The sequence below is a fragment of the Epinephelus fuscoguttatus genome, linkage group LG23 (assembly GCF_011397635.1).
Source record: "Epinephelus fuscoguttatus linkage group LG23, E.fuscoguttatus.final_Chr_v1".
NCBI lineage: Eukaryota > Metazoa > Chordata > Actinopteri > Perciformes > Serranidae > Epinephelus > Epinephelus fuscoguttatus.
Window position 1 is genome coordinate 25,951,470 of NC_064774.1, and position 22,176 is coordinate 25,973,645.

The window sequence follows — 22,176 nt, forward strand, 5'->3', positions numbered from 1 at the left end:
TTGCATGAAATCAACAAGTCAGTTCAATAAAATCATTTGTTTTTAAAATGACAGTTTTAACTGTTATTGTCAATAAAAACACAGACTGAATTCGACAGTTATTATTTTTTTAACCCCTTCATTACCCTGCATAGACATACTACAACATAGCACTCCACTGGGACTCATTGTAAAAACAGACATGTACCTCAATGCAGGCAGACAGAGAGACGATGAGTACACATGTGATGTGTTTCTGAAATGGATGGAGTGGTCAGCTGCTTGGGCCTGGAAGTTAAAGGCAACTGTTTGTATCTTATCATTATTATCATTATTATTATTATTATTACATAGTCTTATTATTATGAAATTTGCTTAAATGAAAAGTGGAGGTGTTCCGTGGTTCATTATTAGACTTTGTCTTTTTTCACAGTGCTTCATGTTGCCTGTGTAAATTATTATTTTTTTGTGTGTATTTCCCATCAACATCTATATTCCCAAACACACACGTCCACATTCACACACAAACCATACAATCCCAGTCTAACGTAAAAAAACAACCAAAAAAACAGAAGAATATTAAATATTAAAAAGATTATTTTTCTTTTTTTCATACAAGTGAAGTGACATTCTGTCATAAACAATAACATCTAAAAATTTTCTTAACATCATAACATGCATTTCTTTCTCAGTGCTTTCAGGATTTATTATTGTTTTTATTATTATCTGTCTACATCAGTTATAGTTCTGGGACTAAATTTTTTTTTATCACGAACTACCTCACAGACGGTGATGATGAGGTTGGTAACAGGATGAAACATACAAAAGTGCCTCTCAGTCTGTGATTGATCGAGCATAATAAAAGAAAAAAGTAGAAATATAAATACTTGCACAAACAGTACTTGTCTTTTTAAGCTGCATTACAAAAAAATGAACATTCGTAGTTCTACGTACTTTCAGTCGAAGATTTGATTGTGAGTGCTGTTGTGCTTCTTTTAGCATGACTGTGAGTGTGTGTGTCTGCTTGTATGCTTGTGTTCATTATGGTTCAGAATAAAGGCAGAATGACATGGCTGTCTTAATTGGTATGTTTGCACACACACACACACACACACACACACACACACACACACACACACACAAAGACACCATGCACACCCACACAAACACCATACATATGCACTGGTGATGTTCAAAGTATCTGACAATGAAATGCGAGAGAGGTATCTATAATATCCAATTGAACCCAGTGTAAACTTCAGATAAGTGTGTGTGTGTGTGTGTGTGTGTGTGTGTGTGTGTGTGTGCGCGTTATATGTCTGCATGATTGTATTCATGCACAATCTAAAAAACTTGATGATTTTAGTTGTTTTTTCTTTCTTTTTTCAGATGAATTTTAGCATACATGCACTTGCTCCTAAGACTTTATAGCTATAATGGCTGAGAAAAATCCAATAAAAATCTTCAGTAATGTTGCCATTTTAGAGCATTCCATTGAAATTATGAATGTGCGTTTGTGTCAATGTAATTCTACTTTGTGAATGTTCTGTTTTTTTCCACAATGTTTTGTTCTTCATGCATGTAAACATTCACCTATGCTAATCAAGTGTAAACAGTGACGCTGTGCCTGGGCTCAGCCTGCTGTCAGCAGACTTTATTTCACCAACAGGACAGGAGCAAGAAAACAACATCCTAACTTTGAAGAAAAAAAGTATCGCTTATGAACAAAACCAAAGGAGCAGAGCATAAGATCGACGCCAACAGCTAAAGTAGGACATGCTCCTGGATCAACATCCCACATCACATCCCAGGACCAACAAGACAATCAACCAATCACAGCCCTCAGATATCATCAGTATGCTGCTCCTGTGCTTCTTTCAAAATTCCCTTGTGCTTCTTCAGAGCTAAGCTAGTTTTACAAATTGAAGTAAATACAATTGAACAAAATCCTCAATAAAATTTAACAAAAACCTTGTAAATGTGTTAATTGCAGGAATTTGCGACTCTGTTTGTGAACAGCTTACTTAGCAGTTACTTAGCATAGCCTACCTACTTAGCAAGCTAACTTGCTAACATTCTAGCCTATTGGCAAGCTTACTTCTTAGCATAGCTACCTAGTTAGCAAGCTAGCTGGCCAATATTCTCATCTATTGGCCAGCTAACCTGTAAGCATAACTACCTAGTTAGCAAGCTGGCCTGCTAACATTCTAGCCTATTGGTAAGCTTACTTCTTAGCATAGCTACCTAGTTAGCAAGCTAGCCTGCCAATATTCTCATCTATTGGCAAGTTTACTCATTAGCATAGCCAACTTAGTTAGCAAGCTAACTCGCTTTACTCATTAGCATAGCCAACCTAGTTAGCAAGCTAACTTGCTAACCCAGCAGTAGTTGAAATGGTTTTTCTTCAGTGTTACTGAGGATTTGTACTAACCATACAGTCTATGGTACTAACTTCAATTTGGAAAACTAGGATTTTTGAAAGAAGCACAGGAGCAGCACACTGATGCTGTCAGAGGGCTGTGATTCATTGATCGCGGTGTTGGTCCAGGAACGCAATATGGGGTGTTGATCCAGGAGCATGACCTACTTGGCAAAATCACATCATGCGTTAAATCAAGAGAATTAGTCTCTATCAGCTTAAAGGTATAGTTTGAAATTCTGTGAAATACAATTATTTGCTGTCTGTACAAAAATATGAAGCTTTGAAGAGTGGGTCGGAAAAACAACAAGACAAAACAATGAGCTGAAAGATGCTAAATTGTTGCCAGGAGGCATCCCAGAGTTGGATGATCACTCTCAATGACTCCTTTTGCATACAATAAGTCACGTAACCCATAGTTGATATAAAATACAGAAATATTAATTAAATTGACACGTGTGCCACGTAGCTACTGTGATCTACTGCTCTGCTCCGATCTCAGACTATTCTGTTGTTGACTTCCTTGTAACTTGACTAACTCTTGTAATCCGTAGCCAGGGGTGGAATCCAAAAAAGATTAGCGTGGCTCTGCTGAAGGTTTAAACTCAAAGCTTATATTATATTTTGTAAATCCTTCAGAAATCTCTGGGTTCATCCCCATTACTGCTGCCACACAGACTGAAAGGAATCCAGGATTGTCCCTTAAAGGAGGTTTTCTCTCTTGAGAAAATACAGATCCTGCTTCTTTGCAAAGCTTAGCCATCTCCACACTGTACTGTACATACTGTGTTTCTAACATCTTTCTGTGTGTGCAAGTGCCTCTGTGTATCTACTGTATGGATGCAAGTGCTTAATGTGTGTCTGGTCGTGTGTATGTGTGTGAATGTGTGTGTGTGTGTGTGTGTGTGTGTGTTTATTTTTCAGAGCAGCCTCCCCAGCACCACTCCCTCTCTGCTCCTGGCTTCTCCTCTGAGGATCTCCAGGAAGCCCAGTTTTGTCAAGAACTCCAGCCTCTGACGGTCTGTCGGCTGCACCTCGCAGAACACACCCTGAGAACCTGCACACACACACAAAAGGAATGCTCATGAAACATGTAGTTAAATGTGGATCTTGCCCCCAGCTGCATACAAAAATGTACAACATACATTAAATAAAGTCAGTGGTTCATTGCGTTGTCACAATACTGGAATTTCTATCTAATATTATACCTTGAAAATTATTGATATTCAATATTGACATTGAGGAAATACAAGTTAAAGGTATACTATACAGGATTGTATATAAAATATAATAATAATAATAATAATATAAAAATATGTACATAAATAACCCCAGGTTCACTCTCATTTGGCGTTTTGCCTTGCTATATTTGCATTTTTTCAGTGCTGTGTCTCTTGCCTACTGCTTACGGTCTGGCACCTGGTTACTACCATTTTATAAAGCCCATACCTCATTTTAGCATTGCAGGGAGACACACAAACACAGAAAATAATAAGAAAGTACAGGCAGAGATTCAGATTTAGACAATGTTATTAAACCCACCTGGTGCAATTTGTTTGAACAGCTTGCCTTGCACACATACTATAACATATAGTAGCATGTAGACACATGAGTATCAAAAATAAAAAATAAAAATATGCCAAGGAGTTTGGTGGAATAAAGGAAACTAATGATAATAAATCAAAACAATAAAATCAATTAAAAAAATATTGAGAATTTAAAAGATGAATCACAGATGGAATAAAAGGAGCAGAGTCTCTGCAGATAAATACACTGCCGCAGACTTCTAGTGGGTCATAAGCGATGATGGAGAGGGTTTACGTATGTATGAGTCCATTTATTGTTTTAAAGGACATTCCTGTATAGTATATCCTTAAAAATTACATTAACATGACATTAACGACTTTTCCCTTTCTTGGTTAGAGGCAGAGAACAGCAAAATGACCATTGTAATGTAAATGGTAAATGGATGGCACTAGTAGTACATGTATAATAATAATAACTAATAGTAAACATTAACAGTAAGAGAGAGTGAGAAAACACAGCTGATACCGGTGTGTAGATACTGAAGAAAATTAGTACTGAAACTGTTCCAAATATTCTGAGTCAATATGAATCATGTCCTTTGACAACACTAACGCTTCATATAAAAACAATTAACCTCACACAACCTGTTAGTCTGACATAGCCTGTCATGGAAAAAACACAGATTATTTTAAAATTACTTAATTTAATGGTGTGACAACATCTACAGGCAGCTTGACCCTGCCTGCATTAATTTTAAGTGCTATTACGACACTGCTTAAACCCTCCATATTTTTCTGCTCTTCTTCCTTTTTTTTTTAAGATATTTTTTGGGGCATTTCTGCCTTTAATTGATAGGACAGCTAAGTGTGAAAGGGGGGGGATGACATGCAGCAAAGGTGCTCTATCCACTAACCTGCCGACGCCCCTTTTCTGCTCTTCTGCTCAACCCTTAGCCTCAAGTTGGTGAGTACTGATGCTACTAATGACGACAGAGTCCTTCAATCTTCAGTGTTTTACATACAGTACAGAGGTATGTATGATATACCTTTATTTAGTCAGAAGTAAGGGTTAACTGTATTGAGTTTCCTCAGTCTGAAGCTAATAAGGCACGCACACACACAAACAAACACACACACACACACACACACACACACACACACACACACACAACCACACTGATGCAATGACTTGAAACCCTGTCCTTACCATTTGCCTTAAGTGCAGTGAGCAGGGCGGTGAGTAGAGTGCGGCTGACGCTGATGTCCACCAGCTCAGGCAGCGCATCCAGTCGCAGCTGAGAGGGGAAGTGATAGAGAAGAGAGTCTGGATACTCTCCTTGGTCCTCCTCCATAAGCTGGATCAGGTCCTGCACAGGACAGCAGAGACACAAGGACATTCACACAATGATGAAAATTTGTCCTATTCATCTTAAATGTTTTCAGTTTTCCTGTCAGTGTTTGTATGATGGAGGGTTGTGGAATAGCATACACCATACATATTCCTATGCTGTTGTAGTTTCCAACAGCTGCCACTAGATGTTACTAAAGGGTCATGTTTGACTGAGTTCACCTTATAGAAACTAACTAAACTAGAGTACCTTCAGGTTACCAGACATTATTAAGATCGTCGTAAATTAAAATTTCACAGAATTTATTTTTAGCATACCTTTAATGCCTTGTATCATCAACAGAGTTGCCGCTGTATCAGCAGCTTTTATTTTGTACACATAGACCTCTGTGATTAGCCTAATGCACTTCCTGTTAGAGGCGCTGGTAAGCAGTTTTTCCTGGCATGGAAGCAGAGCAGAGAGGTATTCTCTACTTAGTTTTCAAGTCATAAAACACATTTCAAGGTAAAGTCAGGGATACGAGGAAGGAAAATATAAGTCGTGAAAGACTTAACGATATAAAATACTGCTGTTATGTTCACATGTCTAATAAAGCAGGAACAGATGCCATACAAATGCTTCTACCTTCCTACACCTGTGGCTGCAGTGTGAATGACAGTCATCCAAAGTGGGACTGTCAGCATGCACCATGACGCACGGAGTGGGCAGATAAGTCCTCCACAAATGTCAGAGACTGACTGTCCCCGTTGCTCACCGCGGGCTCTGTTTGGCTTTCTGCCTGCGATCACTCAACTGTTTGTCGTGATGAGCAACAGTGACGCCGTAAGCAAGGGTGTTGTCTCCTCCCATTTCTGACAAAGACACTCTTATATGGGTGCTCTTTACTGTATACACATTTGTGTAAATATTTCAATATGTCTCATCAATCAGGAGGAAAAATTATATGACTGGAGTCCAATCTGTGTGTATGCGTGTTAATCTGCTGGGTTTTGTGTGACTTTTGCTTTGTTTACCTCTGTGTGTCACCCACTTCCCTGTGGGTTATTAGTTCATCACAGAGGGTGACACAGATGGTGTAGCTGCAGGTATGTTTAAATGTTTGTGTGCATAATTTCATGTGTGTGTTGGGTATGTCCAGAAGTCTTTTTTTATGTGGCTGCCTGTTACACTCCTGTGCCTTTCAGAAAGACAGACTAGGTATGATTTTTAAAAAGGATGTTTGATGAAGTGCACATATTCACCTGTGTGTTGGGGTGTGTGTTGCCCCCTTTGGGCGGGTATTTGTCCCTCATGGCAGGCATCCAGCTGGCCTGGCACCGCTTGGCAAACGAGCGAACATCCAGGATGCCCAACACGCAGCCGCACACACCCAGCTCATCCTCCAGGATGAAACAGTACTCCGGGCACAACGCCAGGCACGGTCCGAGGCATCTATGGAAATGAGAAGACATTACTATTTAACAAATACGTGAGTACACTGTAGTATTCCAATATGATAAATATTCAACTCCTCTTTCTTTCTCTGGCTCTCAAACACACCTGTCTCCTATGACATCTGGGTGAGCAATGCTGGACTCTTGGCCGCCCTGAGTCCTCAGGTGGAGCTGGCGCACCATGCGATACAACTCCAACTACACACACACACGTACAAAATACACAAAAAATCCTTTAAAATATATGATCCTTCTATGGTTTCATGCCTCTGTCTATTAGGCCATATGCTTCCCACAACAGTGTGTAAATGTTTCACTAAAAACCTGCAGGTGACTGAATAATCTGGGTCCTTTGAAAACTGTTTAATTTTGCAGCATTTCTCCATATAAGGATTCTGATGTGGCACTGGCTGAAAATTCCATAAATCATCCATGACTTTCCATTAGAGTCAGCGTCTATGCATGATCTAAAAATGTTCTTCCTTCCTGGCTCATTTCCAAGTTGTTTTTTTATCCCTAAAGAAGTGAATAGTGTAGTTTCCACAGCAGCTACGCTAAAGTTTTGTTGCTGATACAGTGGTTGTGTGACTGTACAGTGTACTGATAGTCCATGAATTATCCTGGCAGTTGTGTGAAACAATAACATGTGTGGGAGTGACTTCTCCCACCTTGTCCTTGCTGTGGTAGGGCCTGATGTTATAGAGACGAGAGGTAGGGAAGAGCGGAGGAGGATGAGTGAAGAGTTCACTGCTGCTGCCTATTGGGAGAAGCATCTACACACACACACACACACACACAAACACAAAGACGTTATTTAGTTATAAAAGGATTGAACTTTAGTGTTATATATGGTTGATAATTTAAGAATCCAAACACACACATGTACACAATAAAAATCATGATGATTTAATCACAAAATCTATGACAAACGAAACATTATACAAACACCCTACCTGCACCTCCCCAGACACCCCTCCTTTGAACGCCCATGGCTCTGACTCCACTCCCAGTACGTCTGCCCCCGAGGCCTTCCCACACCCTACCACAGACAAGAACCAAATGTCAGTCAGGTGACATCATGTGGTTAGGGCCAATGAACAGCCAGTGCAAATGGAAAACGAGGGCTCAGTTAAATCTACTTTAAATATTAATGCCAGCATAAGAGTTCAATGTTTTACAGCATTACAGCTCCTCAAGAGATCCTGGCTGGAATTGACTTTTTTTCAGTTTTTATGATGGTGCTATAAATATTTGAAGCACAACTGGTGGTTCAGTCCTCGCTGCACCATTATCTGCTGAACCACACTGAGCTAGTGCTGTGATATAATGATTGAAAGCTGGATTAATAGTGGGAAACTTTCAGACTGAATCTACTCTTAAAAAGAATGATTTGTGCAGCAGATGCTACTTGTAGTTTGTTATTTCAGGGAGATAAATGTTTAGGGAGACAAAGAGTTAAATGGTCATGCCTACTCACAGTGGAAGCAGTTCTTCCAGGTGCCCAGAGTTGAGCTGTCACTCAACACTCTTCCATCTGAGTAAGAGAAGGTGAGGGAGGTTAGATTATTAGATTATGCTATAGCACAGTACAGCAGGGAACTATGTTACAGTATAGTACTATACTATACTATACTATACTATACTATACTATACTATACTATACTATACTATTCTATGAAAGAGCATGCCACTACATTCTATTAGTATAGGACAGAATTATACAGCACAGCAATAGTATGACAGTATGAATCACATAGTATAAAGTAAGACTATAAAGTAAAACATTTTCTGTATTTCCATAGTTTCATGCTTCTCTTTATACTCACCCAGCCAGCATATGAATGCTTTTGCCAGCAGAGCCGTGTTCCTCAGGTCCCACACGTAAGGATAAAGGTCATAGAGCACAGCCCTATTGGCCCCACCCACCACGCTGCAGTGGAGCTGTGCTATGTCTTCACACAGGGACAGGACCCTGGAGGACCGACCGCGCCACTCATCAATCTGAGAACACACATACACGTATGAAAACACTCACATTAAAGGATCATACACTCCACACTTCAACAAGAAATCTACACAAACACACACTGACCTTCTGAGGTGTTGTCTTCTTGCTGTTGGCACTGACCAGGTGGCAGTTTGCCTTTAGCCAGGTCAGGTCCTGCAGCAGTTTCTGGGCAGATGGGCCATGCTCGTGGGGTAGATAATAAAGCCCAACCAGCAGCCGCACCTGGGACTCACTTAGTAGACCCTTCCCACCACAGAGCCCCAGACCCTGTGCCTTCTGACCCCGGCCTCCACCAGAGGGTGCACCAGGCCTGGAACCTGGAGGTTGGTGATTGGGTTGACTAGGCTGGTTTGACCTTCTCCTCTCCCCATCACGTCCCTCTGTTTCACCCTTGACTTTCGTGGGTGACGACGGAGGTGAACTTGAGTTCAGGGGAAAAACAGGAAGCTTGGCCACGGCAGAGGATCCTCTGAAGGTGGACGGGTAGTCAGATCTGTCAGGTGTTTTGCAGTGAGTTGTTGGAGTGGAGGAACGCTGGTCTGCTCGTGAGCTCTGACGACCTGTAATAATTTAAAAACATATGTTATTAAAATTACAATCCCAAAGATCTGCGTTTTGTTCTCTTTGGCGGCATCTATGGCAATAAATTGTAATTGCAGGTGTGTTTTGGGATCTAACTTCCCAAATTTTCCTGTGTTTCTTAGGATTTGCGCTTGTTTATTGGCGTTTTATTGTCTGTAGTCATCACTCTTTTCTTTGTTTGTTTGGTCATAGTTACCGTTTACTTGCAACGCTAGCAGAGACCATCAAAAAATAGCATGCCGCTTCACACACATTACAGGCAAATGTGATGCATAATCCTGGCCTACCCTCTCTGAGTGACCACTGCTGGGTGACAGAAAACGTGTTAACTGTGGGTCTGTGTGGGATTTTTGTTAATTCTCTACCTGCTTGTAGTGGTTGGTTGAGTTCCTCCATCCAATCATGAAGTGCAGCAGACAGAGCTCTATCAGGACAATATTCACACTCCTCATCTAGGGTATAAACAACACTGCATTATTACATAGGAGGATACTGAATTAATCACATTCATACAGTACACAGTAGAGAGAACTCCTGTCAAAGTCAGTCTGCAATGTTTATTCCAGGTGGACATGTTTCAGTGGACAAACCTCCCCACACACACTAGACTCATACCTCGCTTTTATCTGCAATATTTATGTATTACTAAAAAAAACATACACACATTTTAGCTTCTAAAGGACTGACACTAAAACATGACATTTGCTACTGTGGACTTGAGCTGGAAAAAACACAGTATTATGTCATGTCAAAACCCAGCATCAAAAACAATAAAAATAACCCAGTCACGCAAGCTACGTCAACAAAGGTTGTTTTGCAGTGTTTTGTGTTACATACAAAATCATACAGGATATAACATAAGGAGATCAACTTCAGTTTGATGTCTGAATGCTGAATATAAAAACACAATTACACACGTCTAATTTAAACTTTGATCCTAACTCTTATTTATAATTCTTACAACTCCAGGAAGTAGACATGGTTCCTGTTTTATATTACTTTAGTAAAACATGACTAGCATCACTAATCTTAAAGTTAGATCCCTCTCACACAAAAAGAATCTATCAGTTACTTCACACACTTCCCACTCCCCCTCCCTCTCATATAATCATTAAAATTCCTCTTCCATTTCCATCCACATCACAGGCCTCGGCTTGCCCTTCATCTCTCTTCTCATCCCCTCCCTTGAAGCCCATTTCTCCTCCAGCCCTCCAACTTGTTTCTCCTCCACACAGGGACCTTCCTCGCCTCTCATTTCTTCCCTTCATCACACCGTACAATTATTCCTTCATCACCACCTCTCCCTGCTCGTCTTCAGAACATCACACGCTACAGTGGTTTCCTCTCCTACATTTTTCCATCCAGCTCCCTTGTTTCCGCTTTCTCTTTCTGGCAGTAGTCTCCTGTATTAGACTGTCACAGTAAATTATATGCAATAAATGTAAACCAAATGTCGAATAAGGTGATGCAAGAGTTATTACAGTTATCATAGAGTTTTGACACAGTTGTACAATACACGGTAAGGAATATATGCACTTTGTGTGAAACATAAATGCATCTGAGAGCTTCATCTCAAATATTTCTGAAAATACATCCACTTGGCTCTGAAAGAAGATTAGTACTGATAGAATTAAGGGCTATAGGGTTCCAATCTCCTAAACTCAGGACATAAGGAGGGTGTGAAATGAGGGGCTGCATTGCTAGTATTTGAATGGACTTTATGTCTCTTACTGCAATATGTATTTTTATGTGGCAAATTTCCCCAAGAACAAATCCAATAATCTTGAATCTTGAAATGCGCAACTCAGTATTAGGGGAATATTTTTATCCTGTGTAACTACAGCTGAAGGCTTATTGAGTAACTTTGTCCAGGACAACAGATGGAGCTTTAATTCCTACAAGTTAATTTATTTTTAAATAATGTTAGATAAAATTGTGTTAGTTGCCAAGCAACACTGGCTTATTAAACATTTCTCCAGGAAGCAATGGGACTTACTGTACATGGCTCTGGTCTGGCAGAGCCAATATTAGTTTATTAACTCGGGACATCTCCTGTCTCATCACTGCTACTTCCTCCTCCCTTGCAGCTGCTCATTAATCCTTTTCCTCCGCCCATCCCCTCACCTTTCCTCTCCTCTTTTCCAGCTCTGTACCAGCTCCCCAGCGAATGCAAAGGGATGTAATTGGCTTCGAACTCGCAGTTGGGGTTGAGTAACAGGCCTCTCAGGTGGCTCCTCAGCTGAGGCTCTCGGCCCTTAAAAGGCCCCAGGAAGAGACGTCTGGAGTCGTAGTCATTAGCGTGCAGGTTGTCCCAGATGAGCGGGGGGCGCTGGAGGACAGACTCCACCTCAGCCAGGCAGTCTGCAGACAGTTTTCTGGAGATTACTTTACTGCCTGTGGGACCAAGAGTTAAGGGGAAAAGTTGACAAGTGGAAGCCTTAAGGTTTGAGAAACACACATCTGAATCTGAGGGAGACAACAGGATACTGATCACTAATTTTACTTAAGTACTTTTTGTAACAAGGATTGTAATTCGCCACATTTCAAGTCGCGTCCATTGTAGAATAAAAAGAAAAATCACATGCTAGCTCAGCTGACACCCTGGACATTATACCTTCTCCTTTTGCTTTGATATGTGTGTTTGTGGTGTCAGTTGCTGTGGCGGTGTACATTTGTGCTGTTGCCCTGGGGATATTTTATCCTACTGCTGACTCTAAAAGAAGCAGCTTCATAATGCTTGCTGCACCTGCCATGGAATCCACAGACTTTTTATGTACTGTTGGTAATTATAGTTTAATTGTATTCTTTTTGTCTCTCTTTTGGTTAATTTTAGGAGCTCCGCTGAGGTAGGTGGTTGTAAAGGCTCTTTATAATTGATACTCAGTTGCATGCTCAGGCTGTAATGAAGTGTATGTCAGAATGGAATTTATTGTTGGTTTGGACATCAGGGGTGATGTTGGAGGGACACACTTCACTTGTCAAAACCAGAAACCATTCTGGGGAACCATGAATGAGCATTCAAGAGCCCCCGTAGGGCTCACAATTTAATTTTCAAGCACCAATCATTTGTGAAACATGATGCTGCTATCATATTTGACTATGTCAGCAGTAATGTTGAGAAAGAGGCATAAAAAGCTATAGCTCACAATGTAACATTACCAACAAAGTCTTAAACTATACTGGTACAACTAAAAAGTGGCAATAGCTTAACATAATTAAAGAACTTAAAGAGAGTAGATAATGTGTGTCCACATGTGTGTGTTTCTACTGTATTTCCATATGGTGTGGGTGGATGTGAATCTAAAATGTTTTTTGGTCTTTGGAGGAGCCTGTGGGTGTATTTATGTCTGCACTTATTTGCATGCCATATGCATTTGTTAGTGTGTCCTGTTATCAGCCAAAAGACGGCAGGTCGACTAATGAGGCTAAAAAACAGAAAACAAGGAATGACTCTGGCTTATGTCTGCAGGAATGCAGCCACGTTATGCTATGTAGTAAAGAAAATGGTTTAAATGTTTGCTTTTTATCAACTATAATAAGTTAAATCAATTTGTTAGTCATTTATAGATTTCATATTTATGCTAACATATGTGTGTGTGTGTGTGTGTGTGTGTGTGTGTGTGTGTGTCTCACCTGTCCATATTACTGTTATGTTGGGCAGCAGGTCCTCTCCAACAGTCTGCAGGTAGGGAGACTTCGATACACTGGGAGAACACAGAGAACCACAGTACTCTACAGGGAGAGTGAAAAAGAGGTATATTTCATCAGATTTGTCAAGTTTCATAAGGTTCTGTAGACCACAAACATTACAATTCACCTTAGTTCAGCCCTCCTACCTGTGGGGCAGAAAAGGAAGACAGGTGGTTCCCCCAAGTACCGATAGATCTCATTGGTTACAGTGACCTGAGCATGAGCGAATGAAGAAAAGGCCTCACTGTCAGCCTGACACATGGAGTGATCGATGTCATCAAACAGAATGGCAAATGCCTGGCAACCCAGGTCTGATACCTGGAGAGAGAAAGAGAAAAAACAGAGGCTTAGATCATAAAAAGTTACACTCCTGTAGTGTTCATTATCTTGCTGTGTCACACACCTGTCTTAGCTTGCGTTTGAGTAGTGTCAGGTCACAGGAAGAAGAGAAGACAATGTCCTGACCAGGAGAGAGGGCGTAAACAAACCTCAGGCCTCTCGACTGAGCCTCCTTTATGAGAGTGCGCAACTGACCTGAGAGCAAGGAGGAGGAAAATCTTGAATTTTGAAATTTAAAGCGAGACACTGTGTCTAATGTTTGCAAAGATGTTTGAACTATGATTGTACAGATGTCTAAGAATGCTAATACCAGACTTTGTGATCTCTAAGAAATTAATCTTGGCTCTAAGTGACCAGACCTCCAGACTAACGCCACACTGTCTTCCAGGGTACTATAAAAAAAATATAATGGGCAACATTAAACTTGCTGACACCTTTTAGGATGGTTATAAATTTACTCATAATATCAAAAAAGGCAATTTTATATACTGGACAGTGAGTATCGACCCTCTGGGAAGACAGAATGTCCTGGGGCAGTTTAGATCTAAAACAAGGGAGACTCTAGTCTGCAGTCAGTCTGCCTCAAGTGACATCACCTGTGGCAGTTTATCAGACTGGATGTAGATCAAACTTGTGTGCACACAAGGGTGGATGACAGATGAATAGATAGACTGTTAATAGATAGATAGATTGTCTCTGTCTAGATACAGCATAGAGTCTTGATATTTTGCGTGGCAAGACTGTATTGATTCACGATCACCAAGTATCTATCTTTTTATTACATAAATTATAATAATTGCAACTACAAAGTAAAAAATTGGTGGTCTACTAGAATAATAAAATCAGCTGCTTTTTCTGCCCAGTAGATACATTTGGCCGCAACAAACATGACTGAATTAGGGTGAACAGACTGAAAATATTATCTTATTTGAAAGAATAGAAAGTTTAACATAATTTGCAGTTGGAAATAAGGTGGTAAATCGCAGTATATCGTAACACATGTTATTGCAATACTCAGCACATCACAAAAACAATCAAAAAATCCAACGCGTTTTCATCCCAAGTTGTCACATATCACTGCTTCACATGTACATATTATGCGCTAGGTATCTTCCTGCCTGTGCCATTGATGTTCCGGGACGCCACAACCAATGCTGGGACGTCAACAAGGCACATGCTTAGGTTTAGGCAACAAAAGCACTTGGTTTGTCAACAAAAGCATGTGGTTAGGTTACATAAAAAAACATCATGGTTTGGCATTACATTGTAAGCAAACACCTGGCTCCTGGGTCAAAGTCCAAGGTTTGTTGGACTCATACACCAGATGGGTTAATGGAAGGTTCTTACCCTCCTCTTCATGGGAGTAGACTTCTCTCCACAACAGTCTGTGTTTGAGGTCATCTTTTGGGCCATACAAGTAGGTGTTCAATCCCCAACTTTGCATCCTGGCACAAAAAGACATGGAGGAGGGAACATGTTTTACTGAAGTACTGGTTTAAGTCATTTCATTGCTAAATCTGTAAATCTGCAACAAGGTGGAAAAGAAAAAAATTAAGAGGAAGAATGTTATTTTTTCAGTGAGCTTTTTAAATAGTTGCTATTTGAAGCATTTTTTGACAACTTAAAATGTTATTTTTTTGTTTGAGTGCAAGAATTTGGTAAAAATTCTTTATATTCTGAACATCGCTTTTTTAAAATGCTTTGAAAATGTAATCTATTACAAATATATATATATATATATATATATATATATATATACATATATATATATATATATATATATATATATATAATCCATCTTTTCCACAGCTTGAAGCCATAGCTCTAGACTGATGATACAGGAGCCCTGGAGAGAGAGAAAGGAGGAGCTGAGAGAGAGGTGAGGACAGAAGGAGAGGAAAAAAAAAAAAGAAAAACAACAAGCAGCAAGAAAATAGATCCACTGTATTGATCATGGGGCTCCATGTTACAGTTACAGGAAATGACCTCCTGAATTATAAATAGAGCATAGTACTAGGAGTGAAACAATAGCTGCATCACACACACAAAAACATGAATATCGTTCTCTCTCTTTCTCTGGACAGGAACCAGCTCTTATCATCCTTGTCATTTGTGGGTGGACTATGTTCTCACTCTCTCCCTGCTTCATTTCCTGGACAGATGGTATGTAAGTCGCCTCCACAAAGATGCATCCTACCTCCCTCAAACACACAATCAGATACGCACACGCATACACACGCTCCCTACTGTACACACATGCGCAGGCCCAGTCTGCCAAACTTATGCAACGCTCATTGTATGAATTTTGCCTGCACCCCACACTTGAGTCTAACAAAAGCCGATCTATAAATAAACCTGGCGCCTACACACTTAGCTGCTTAAGTCCAATTCAACCTCATAATAAAGCATCTATCGCTAGAAAATCAACAATGTTTAAGGACACATTATAGCAGCATGGTCATGTTACTGATTGTGTGTTTTTGTCATATGTATTATACAGTTTATCATAACATGAGTAAGAACAGAAAGTGTGCTTTAATCATTTGGTCTGCATACTTAAGAGCAGAGGAAAGCAGAGAGCAGAGGGAACAACTTATCTCCTGGGATGGAGTCAGCTGTCACTATTGGTTGTTGAACTTCAAAACTGTGTCACAGCTCCCAGCAGGGATTTATGTCGCTTCACTCATTTGTAAGATCAGTGTGCCATCAACAATTAATTGGTCCCTTACTAACTTTGAGGTATACACATGGGGTAATATAACTGTACATGAAAAGGGAATGGCACATCCTTTTTTAGTGCATCAATTCATATTTGACACACTGTAGATCCCATTATAAGTATGTTTATGTTAGAATTTTCACAGTCTGGGAACCCATCAGCTATTGGTCCAGCGATGATTTCACCTTTGGGGGTAAGGGGCAATATTTCAGGGGTTCTGGTGTATCTGGTTAAGAGATATCAGGGCCAATAATTCCTCTTCCATGTACCGATCACTGTTTGCAGTCCAGGTTGGAGTTGAGAGATGATATGTAAAACTGTGAATATGAATGCAAATACATTTTCAAAAAGCTAATAAAAATCTGAATCATCATCAAACAATAGCAAATAAGTTCCCAGATTGCATTTCAGCCAATGCATTCCACCTTTTTCACCCTCCACATCGCCTATTTACTTGCATGCAACCAAAGCTTGGTTAATACTACTCAGACCACAAACCAACTCCAGAAACCAGAACACTTCTGATACCAAAATCTTGTCCCGTGGTCTACAGATTCTGCATTCATATGCAGATATCTGTTTATAGAGATTATAATTATTATGAATGGGCTACTGATGCCTTAAATGGCACTCTCTGTGTTTTTCTCCATTGGTCATGATCTTTCAGTATTCTACTGTAGTTCATGGTCATGGAAATCACTACTAGCTGATTCAAGCTGAAAGGGCTTGTGTCTCTTTGTGTGTTGATGGAACTGTTGTGGCAGTCTCAATAAGGCGCTGCCTTGGTTTTGTTTAGTCAAGATTCAGAGAGACTTGGCTCATGAGCCTGCTGACTTGATTTGGCTCACTGTCTATTGGAGCACTCACACTGTATAGAATATTTGATTAGCTTGGATGTTGATTTTTTCTGGTTTAAACACGTTTTACATTGTCATGGTGCTTGCAGAAGAGAGTCTATTGTGGCACTACAATGGATAACATCTGAAGAGTGTGGTTGTGCTGCGCAGCTCCCTGGTGTGAAGGTCTCTGCATGGAAAAAAAGATGCTAAATAAAGAACCACGGTCACTGCAAAATGTTCCCTCTGTAAAGGCTATGAGGATGGTATAAATATACTGTAGAATTTAGTGACCCATGGTCATCTTTTAAGAGGCTTTTCGATGGACAAACTTTAAGTAACTGAACATTAAAAAGTATGGAACTCCAGCTCAAGAGGCTGTGCTTTATTGGAAATTTGAACTAGAAAAATAAATAATAGATAGGCATTTAGACCTGATGATGGCACTACATAAAAAGTTACAGGGACAGTTCACCCCAGATCTACATTACATAATTTTCCTCTTACCTGTAGTGGTATTTATCTGTCGAGATTGTTTTGGTGTGAGTTGCTGAATGTGGGCGATATTGGCCGTAGAGATGTCTGCCTTCTTTCAAATATGATGTATGTGGATGGCACTCGGCCTGTGGTGCTCGAAGCGGTCAAAAAATAAATTTGAAAAACTCAACAGCAATGTCTGCTTTCAGAAATCATGGACCAGTTGCTCAAGATAATTCACAGATCATGTTGTGAGCAGTTTCATGTAGGAACTATTTTCTGTCTACCGTACTTCACCCACCAACTCTATCATTGCACAGAATGAAGTTTGCATCTGCTGCTAGCTCAGCTAGCACCACTGAGCTAACTAACTTTACAGCTCAGCCGAGGAGGACACCATTAATGATAACATCTTGTGCTATCACAAGCACAAGCCTCCGATTTATGAGTAGATGCACACTTCCTTCTATGTGGTGATTAGGGTTGGGGCACAAACACAGAACTTTTAAGGGTATTTATCGAATTACGTTGGTACTACGAGTACTGATTTACGTTAAATCCGTGTTTACCAAATGTCATTTTCTGAGAAAGGCGGGAGTGCCTCAAAGGACCCCAAAGCCTGGAAGCCAACCGCGGAGCTTCAAGGCCGGCAACAGGGCTCTATGGAGCCACTGGGTTCAACTTCAGACAAGAGGGGAAGTGCCCCAAAGCTGCCAATACTATCGCTGTAGCGCTGATCTGCCACAATAGTTTCCAGGTCTGGTCTTTTTTTCTATTTCATAAGTATTTTGGTAATATCCTAGTATCACTGCTAGACAAGCAGAGAGTCAGAGGATTAGCTCTGTGTGTGTGATTAAAAAAGAGCAGAGGAGAGCGGAGTTGCATTTTAGTCAATTAAGTCACCCCTGCAGCTTGGTTAAAAATTACATTTTTGTTAGAGAAAGTAAAGTACTGGATAAGCTACCATTAGATACAGGTGCCAAATTCACGTAACCGTGACCATAATCGATTCAAATGTGAGCAGTACCTGACCCCAGCGGCAATACAGTTGGGGCTTGTATTTTAGTAGAGATAAAATAGTTCTTACATGAAACAAGGTCTGTGGATTATCTTGAGTAACCAGGTCATGATTTCTGGAAAGACACATTGCTGTTGAGTTTTTCAAATTTATTTTTTGGGGGGCTTTGAGCACTGCGAGCTGAGTGCCATCTAGTTCCATTATATTAGAGAGAAGGCAGACATCTCTACAGCTGAAATCTCCAACACTCAGCAACTCACACCAAAACCATCTAGACTGACAAACAGCACTATGGATGAGAAGAAATATATGTATTTATGATTCAGGGGTGAACTGCCCCTTTAAGAGATCACAAAATTGATTATAATTCATCCTGAGGGGAACATGAATGTCTGAGAATATACCACAAATGTTCAATCATAGAATCACCAACGCTGTTAGAACTGATCCTCCGGGCACCATGAATGTCTATATAATGCTTCATGGCAATCTATCCAATAGCTGTTGAGATAGTTCAGTCTGGACCAAAGTGGTAGACCGACTAACTGTGAGAGCAACATCCTTACAGCCACACTGTTAGCATGGCTAAAATAACATCTATCAATCACTTGACCTGTATCTCATCATTGATCCCTTTTCTCCTTCCACTATCACAAAATGCGGTGTCTGCCATCCCTGGCTGAGCCTCAGGACTGAGGATGAGCCTGCCCTTTGCTACGGAGTCATTCTGCACCAGTGATTCCTCTCAGGTCTGCCTGGCACTGATATAGAGGTGTGCAACTGGATTTAGCCCACAGGCGTCAAGTCAGTGGCTCCTGAGCTCACGCTATTCATGTGAAGAACAGCCACACAAAAACATCCCCTCTGACCAGGCTAACAAGACATATGCATGAACACCTGTGCCCACATACTGTACAGTACATGCGGACACCAGGTTCATTACAGTCTACAAGCTGCTTTAAAGAGTGGTTACAGACTTACCATTGGAAGAGAACCTTCCTCTGATCCATAGTCCAAGGCCTCCCATAGAAACCTGCACAGGAAAAATAATGTTAGCCCAGTTTCCCACACTTTTTACATTCAAACAGACATGATCACTGATTATGTACCATTGCATTCCATAGCATGAACTGTATCTTATCATGTCGTTATATAGCTCTACTATTTTAAGTCCCAAGCTGTGAAACAATTAATCACTAACTGGACAGTAATCAGCTCCTGGAAACAGTGTGGGCACATATAAAAAGACGCAAGGCTTCCAGTGCTTACTTGGTCACACCCGCTCCGTGTTTGGCAGAGGCATAATTCATCTCCAGCTACACTCTCCATCACATTTTCTATTTTTAGAAATGGGAGCATCTTCAGTGTCCCTCTCCCTCCTTTGTGTTTTTTGAATGTGTGTGTGTGCAAATGTGTGTGTGTGTGTGTGTGTGTACAGTAAGTGGGTCATAGTGAGAAGTAAATCTGATCCTCGAACAATTCAGACTGTTCTCCTGTATGCACACGGGGAGTCTGTTTTTCTGTGTGCATGAGTGTGACATGTGAGTGTCCTACAGAGTGCTCCCCACTAAGCCAGACCTAATTATTATCTCTGCTGGATGCCACCACATGGGAGTGAGAAACACACAGGTTCGAGGGGTTGCAAATGAGGTGTGTGTCTTTGTGATTGTGCTAGAGCTGCAATATTTCAATATGAATTTCCATGATAAACACACCCCAATGGGCTGTGAAACCAGATTTTCTAATAGGCACAGAGCTGGAAAGTTGAGACGGTGGACAAACAGATCAGCGCTTGCACAGTTTAACTGAAACAAATTTATAATAAACAATCATTTAAGTCATTTAATGAAAAGAAATGCTGGTCCCGCCTTTTTTTTTCTTCTCTGTCTCTCACTGTGAATTAGATATTTTGATGTTTTGGACTGATGGAGCGATTTCACCACTGTGCGCCAGTTCATATACGTAATTAATAGATTTATTTCCAATGAAACAGACCTTACAAAGACAACAGGTACATTTCTGTGTCATTTTAGCAGCACATTGATCTGTTCTCACCTCTACCAACAGTTTTGACAAGACACCTTTCTGCCCACTTGGACAATTACGTAATTATCTCCACTACACACTCAACACAATACATATATAAGGCAACAAATGTTGGCATTCAACCTGCATATTTTTTTTATAATTGTGCAATCATTTGATGGCTGAAATTAAGATGTTATACTAACAGAAATTATGTTAACAGATTTAGTTTACCGCCTGTTTGTGTTGTAAAAAAAATTAAAAAAAATAAATCTTTAAATTTAATTAAAGAGAAAACAATATTTTTGTTTTCTTGTCACAGTCAATACTTGCAGCACAAAACTGGATACATATTTGTTTCTTCATATTGTGTGTGTGTGGTTGTGAATTGAGAGGGTGGGTGAACGGACAGGTATGTCATCAACTTCTTGTTCACCATTTTCTGCAATCGTTTGTCTGTATCCTGCTTTGTCATTCTTATTAATGTTATTACCATTGCCACTGCTACTGTTGTGGTTAACCTCTCTTGTCCTCTATCATCATTGTCCTCCTCATCATCATCATCGTCACCATTATCCCCATCACTTTCAACATCATCGGCATTCTTCACTGTTTTTTTCTCATTTATTGGGGCCCTCAAATGTTTCTCTTTTCCATTATTGTCTATTATTGTCTCATTATGATTATCATGATCACTGGTTGGTAGTGTTCTTCCTCACATCCTCTGTCATGGCATCTCCATCATCCTCACTACTGTCTTGTCATCCCAACAAAATCTACAGTCTCCAGTCATCATAACATCTCAGTTATTATCTTCCCCTTCACTATTATTGTACATTTCATCACATCAACTTCATTAGCAGCAGTCATCATGCAGAGTATTTCCTTTCCTTAGCCTGCAGCTTTGGAACCAGACATTACTGAATCATTTCCACCGCCTGCTCTTTGATCCCCACATCAAGCCTGGCTAATCACTATACCACATCCTTTCATAAAGACCTTTACATTCTTCTATACGTCAGTGTTCATACACATATTACCACTCCCACGCCCCCCTTCTACAGTAAGTGATAAATCGATGCTGAAATGTAGGTCAAACGGTGGTCTATTCAAAATCGTCTCCGCTGGGTAAGAAAAAAAAATCACATGATCTGACAGGAGGTCAGTTATGAAGTCGGCCGCTGTCTTACCTTCCACTACCCCACAAAGAAACTGCTTCTTCTCCTCCATCCTGTCCTCAGCCCCGCTGCCTCCCTCCGCTTCCAGTCGGCCCCGAACGAGCGAGGGAGGACGAGATGCTCTCCCCGTCTGTTAGCTCAGATACTGGGGATAATCTTCATGCTTCTCCTCGATCTGCCTCCACCTCCTCCTCTCCCGTCTCCTCCTCTCTACACAACGCTGGTGCTCTCGTGTTGCGTTCAGGTGCTCAGCAGAAGCTCCTGATTTCAAGGACTTCACGCTCATGAAAGAAAAAAAACACTATTAATAGCAAAAAATGACCCTGCAAATAAGTTATTTTTTGGATGAATTTATTCAGCAAAAGTATAATATATAAATATGTTAATATATTACGTTTATATTCGTTTAACATAAAATGATCTGAAAAACAAATAACTTTATTTGTATAGCCTACTAATATTGATGCCATTTGTACAAAATTAAGCTTCTTTACAATAAAACTGCAAAATTAAATAACATTACAGGCCTATACTTAAATTAAGAGACAAAAAAAATCCGCAAAATAGGAATAAATGTAGAAAACATCTAGCTGTCTAG

General features: G+C 40.3%; 1 protein-coding gene across 1 annotated transcript; it reads right to left on the reverse strand.

Annotated features, from left to right (window-relative positions):
* Positions 1-851: 851 nt before the first annotated feature.
* Positions 852-21,795, reverse strand: si:dkey-183c6.8 (protein O-GlcNAcase). Its single transcript, XM_049569234.1, has 17 exons — positions 21,591-21,795; positions 19,357-19,408; positions 14,673-14,770; positions 13,390-13,520; positions 13,133-13,304; positions 12,930-13,028; positions 11,421-11,690; positions 9,662-9,748; positions 8,799-9,274; positions 8,533-8,707; positions 8,184-8,240; positions 7,660-7,745; positions 7,375-7,479; positions 6,813-6,904; positions 6,515-6,704; positions 5,132-5,291; positions 852-3,455 (listed from the first exon to the last, which is right to left on the reverse strand). Exons 1-17 carry the CDS (start codon positions 21,628-21,630, stop codon positions 3,319-3,321), a joined length of 2,427 nt encoding a protein of 808 aa, XP_049425191.1. The 5' UTR covers positions 21,631-21,795; the 3' UTR covers positions 852-3,318.
* Positions 21,796-22,176: the final 381 nt, after the last annotated feature.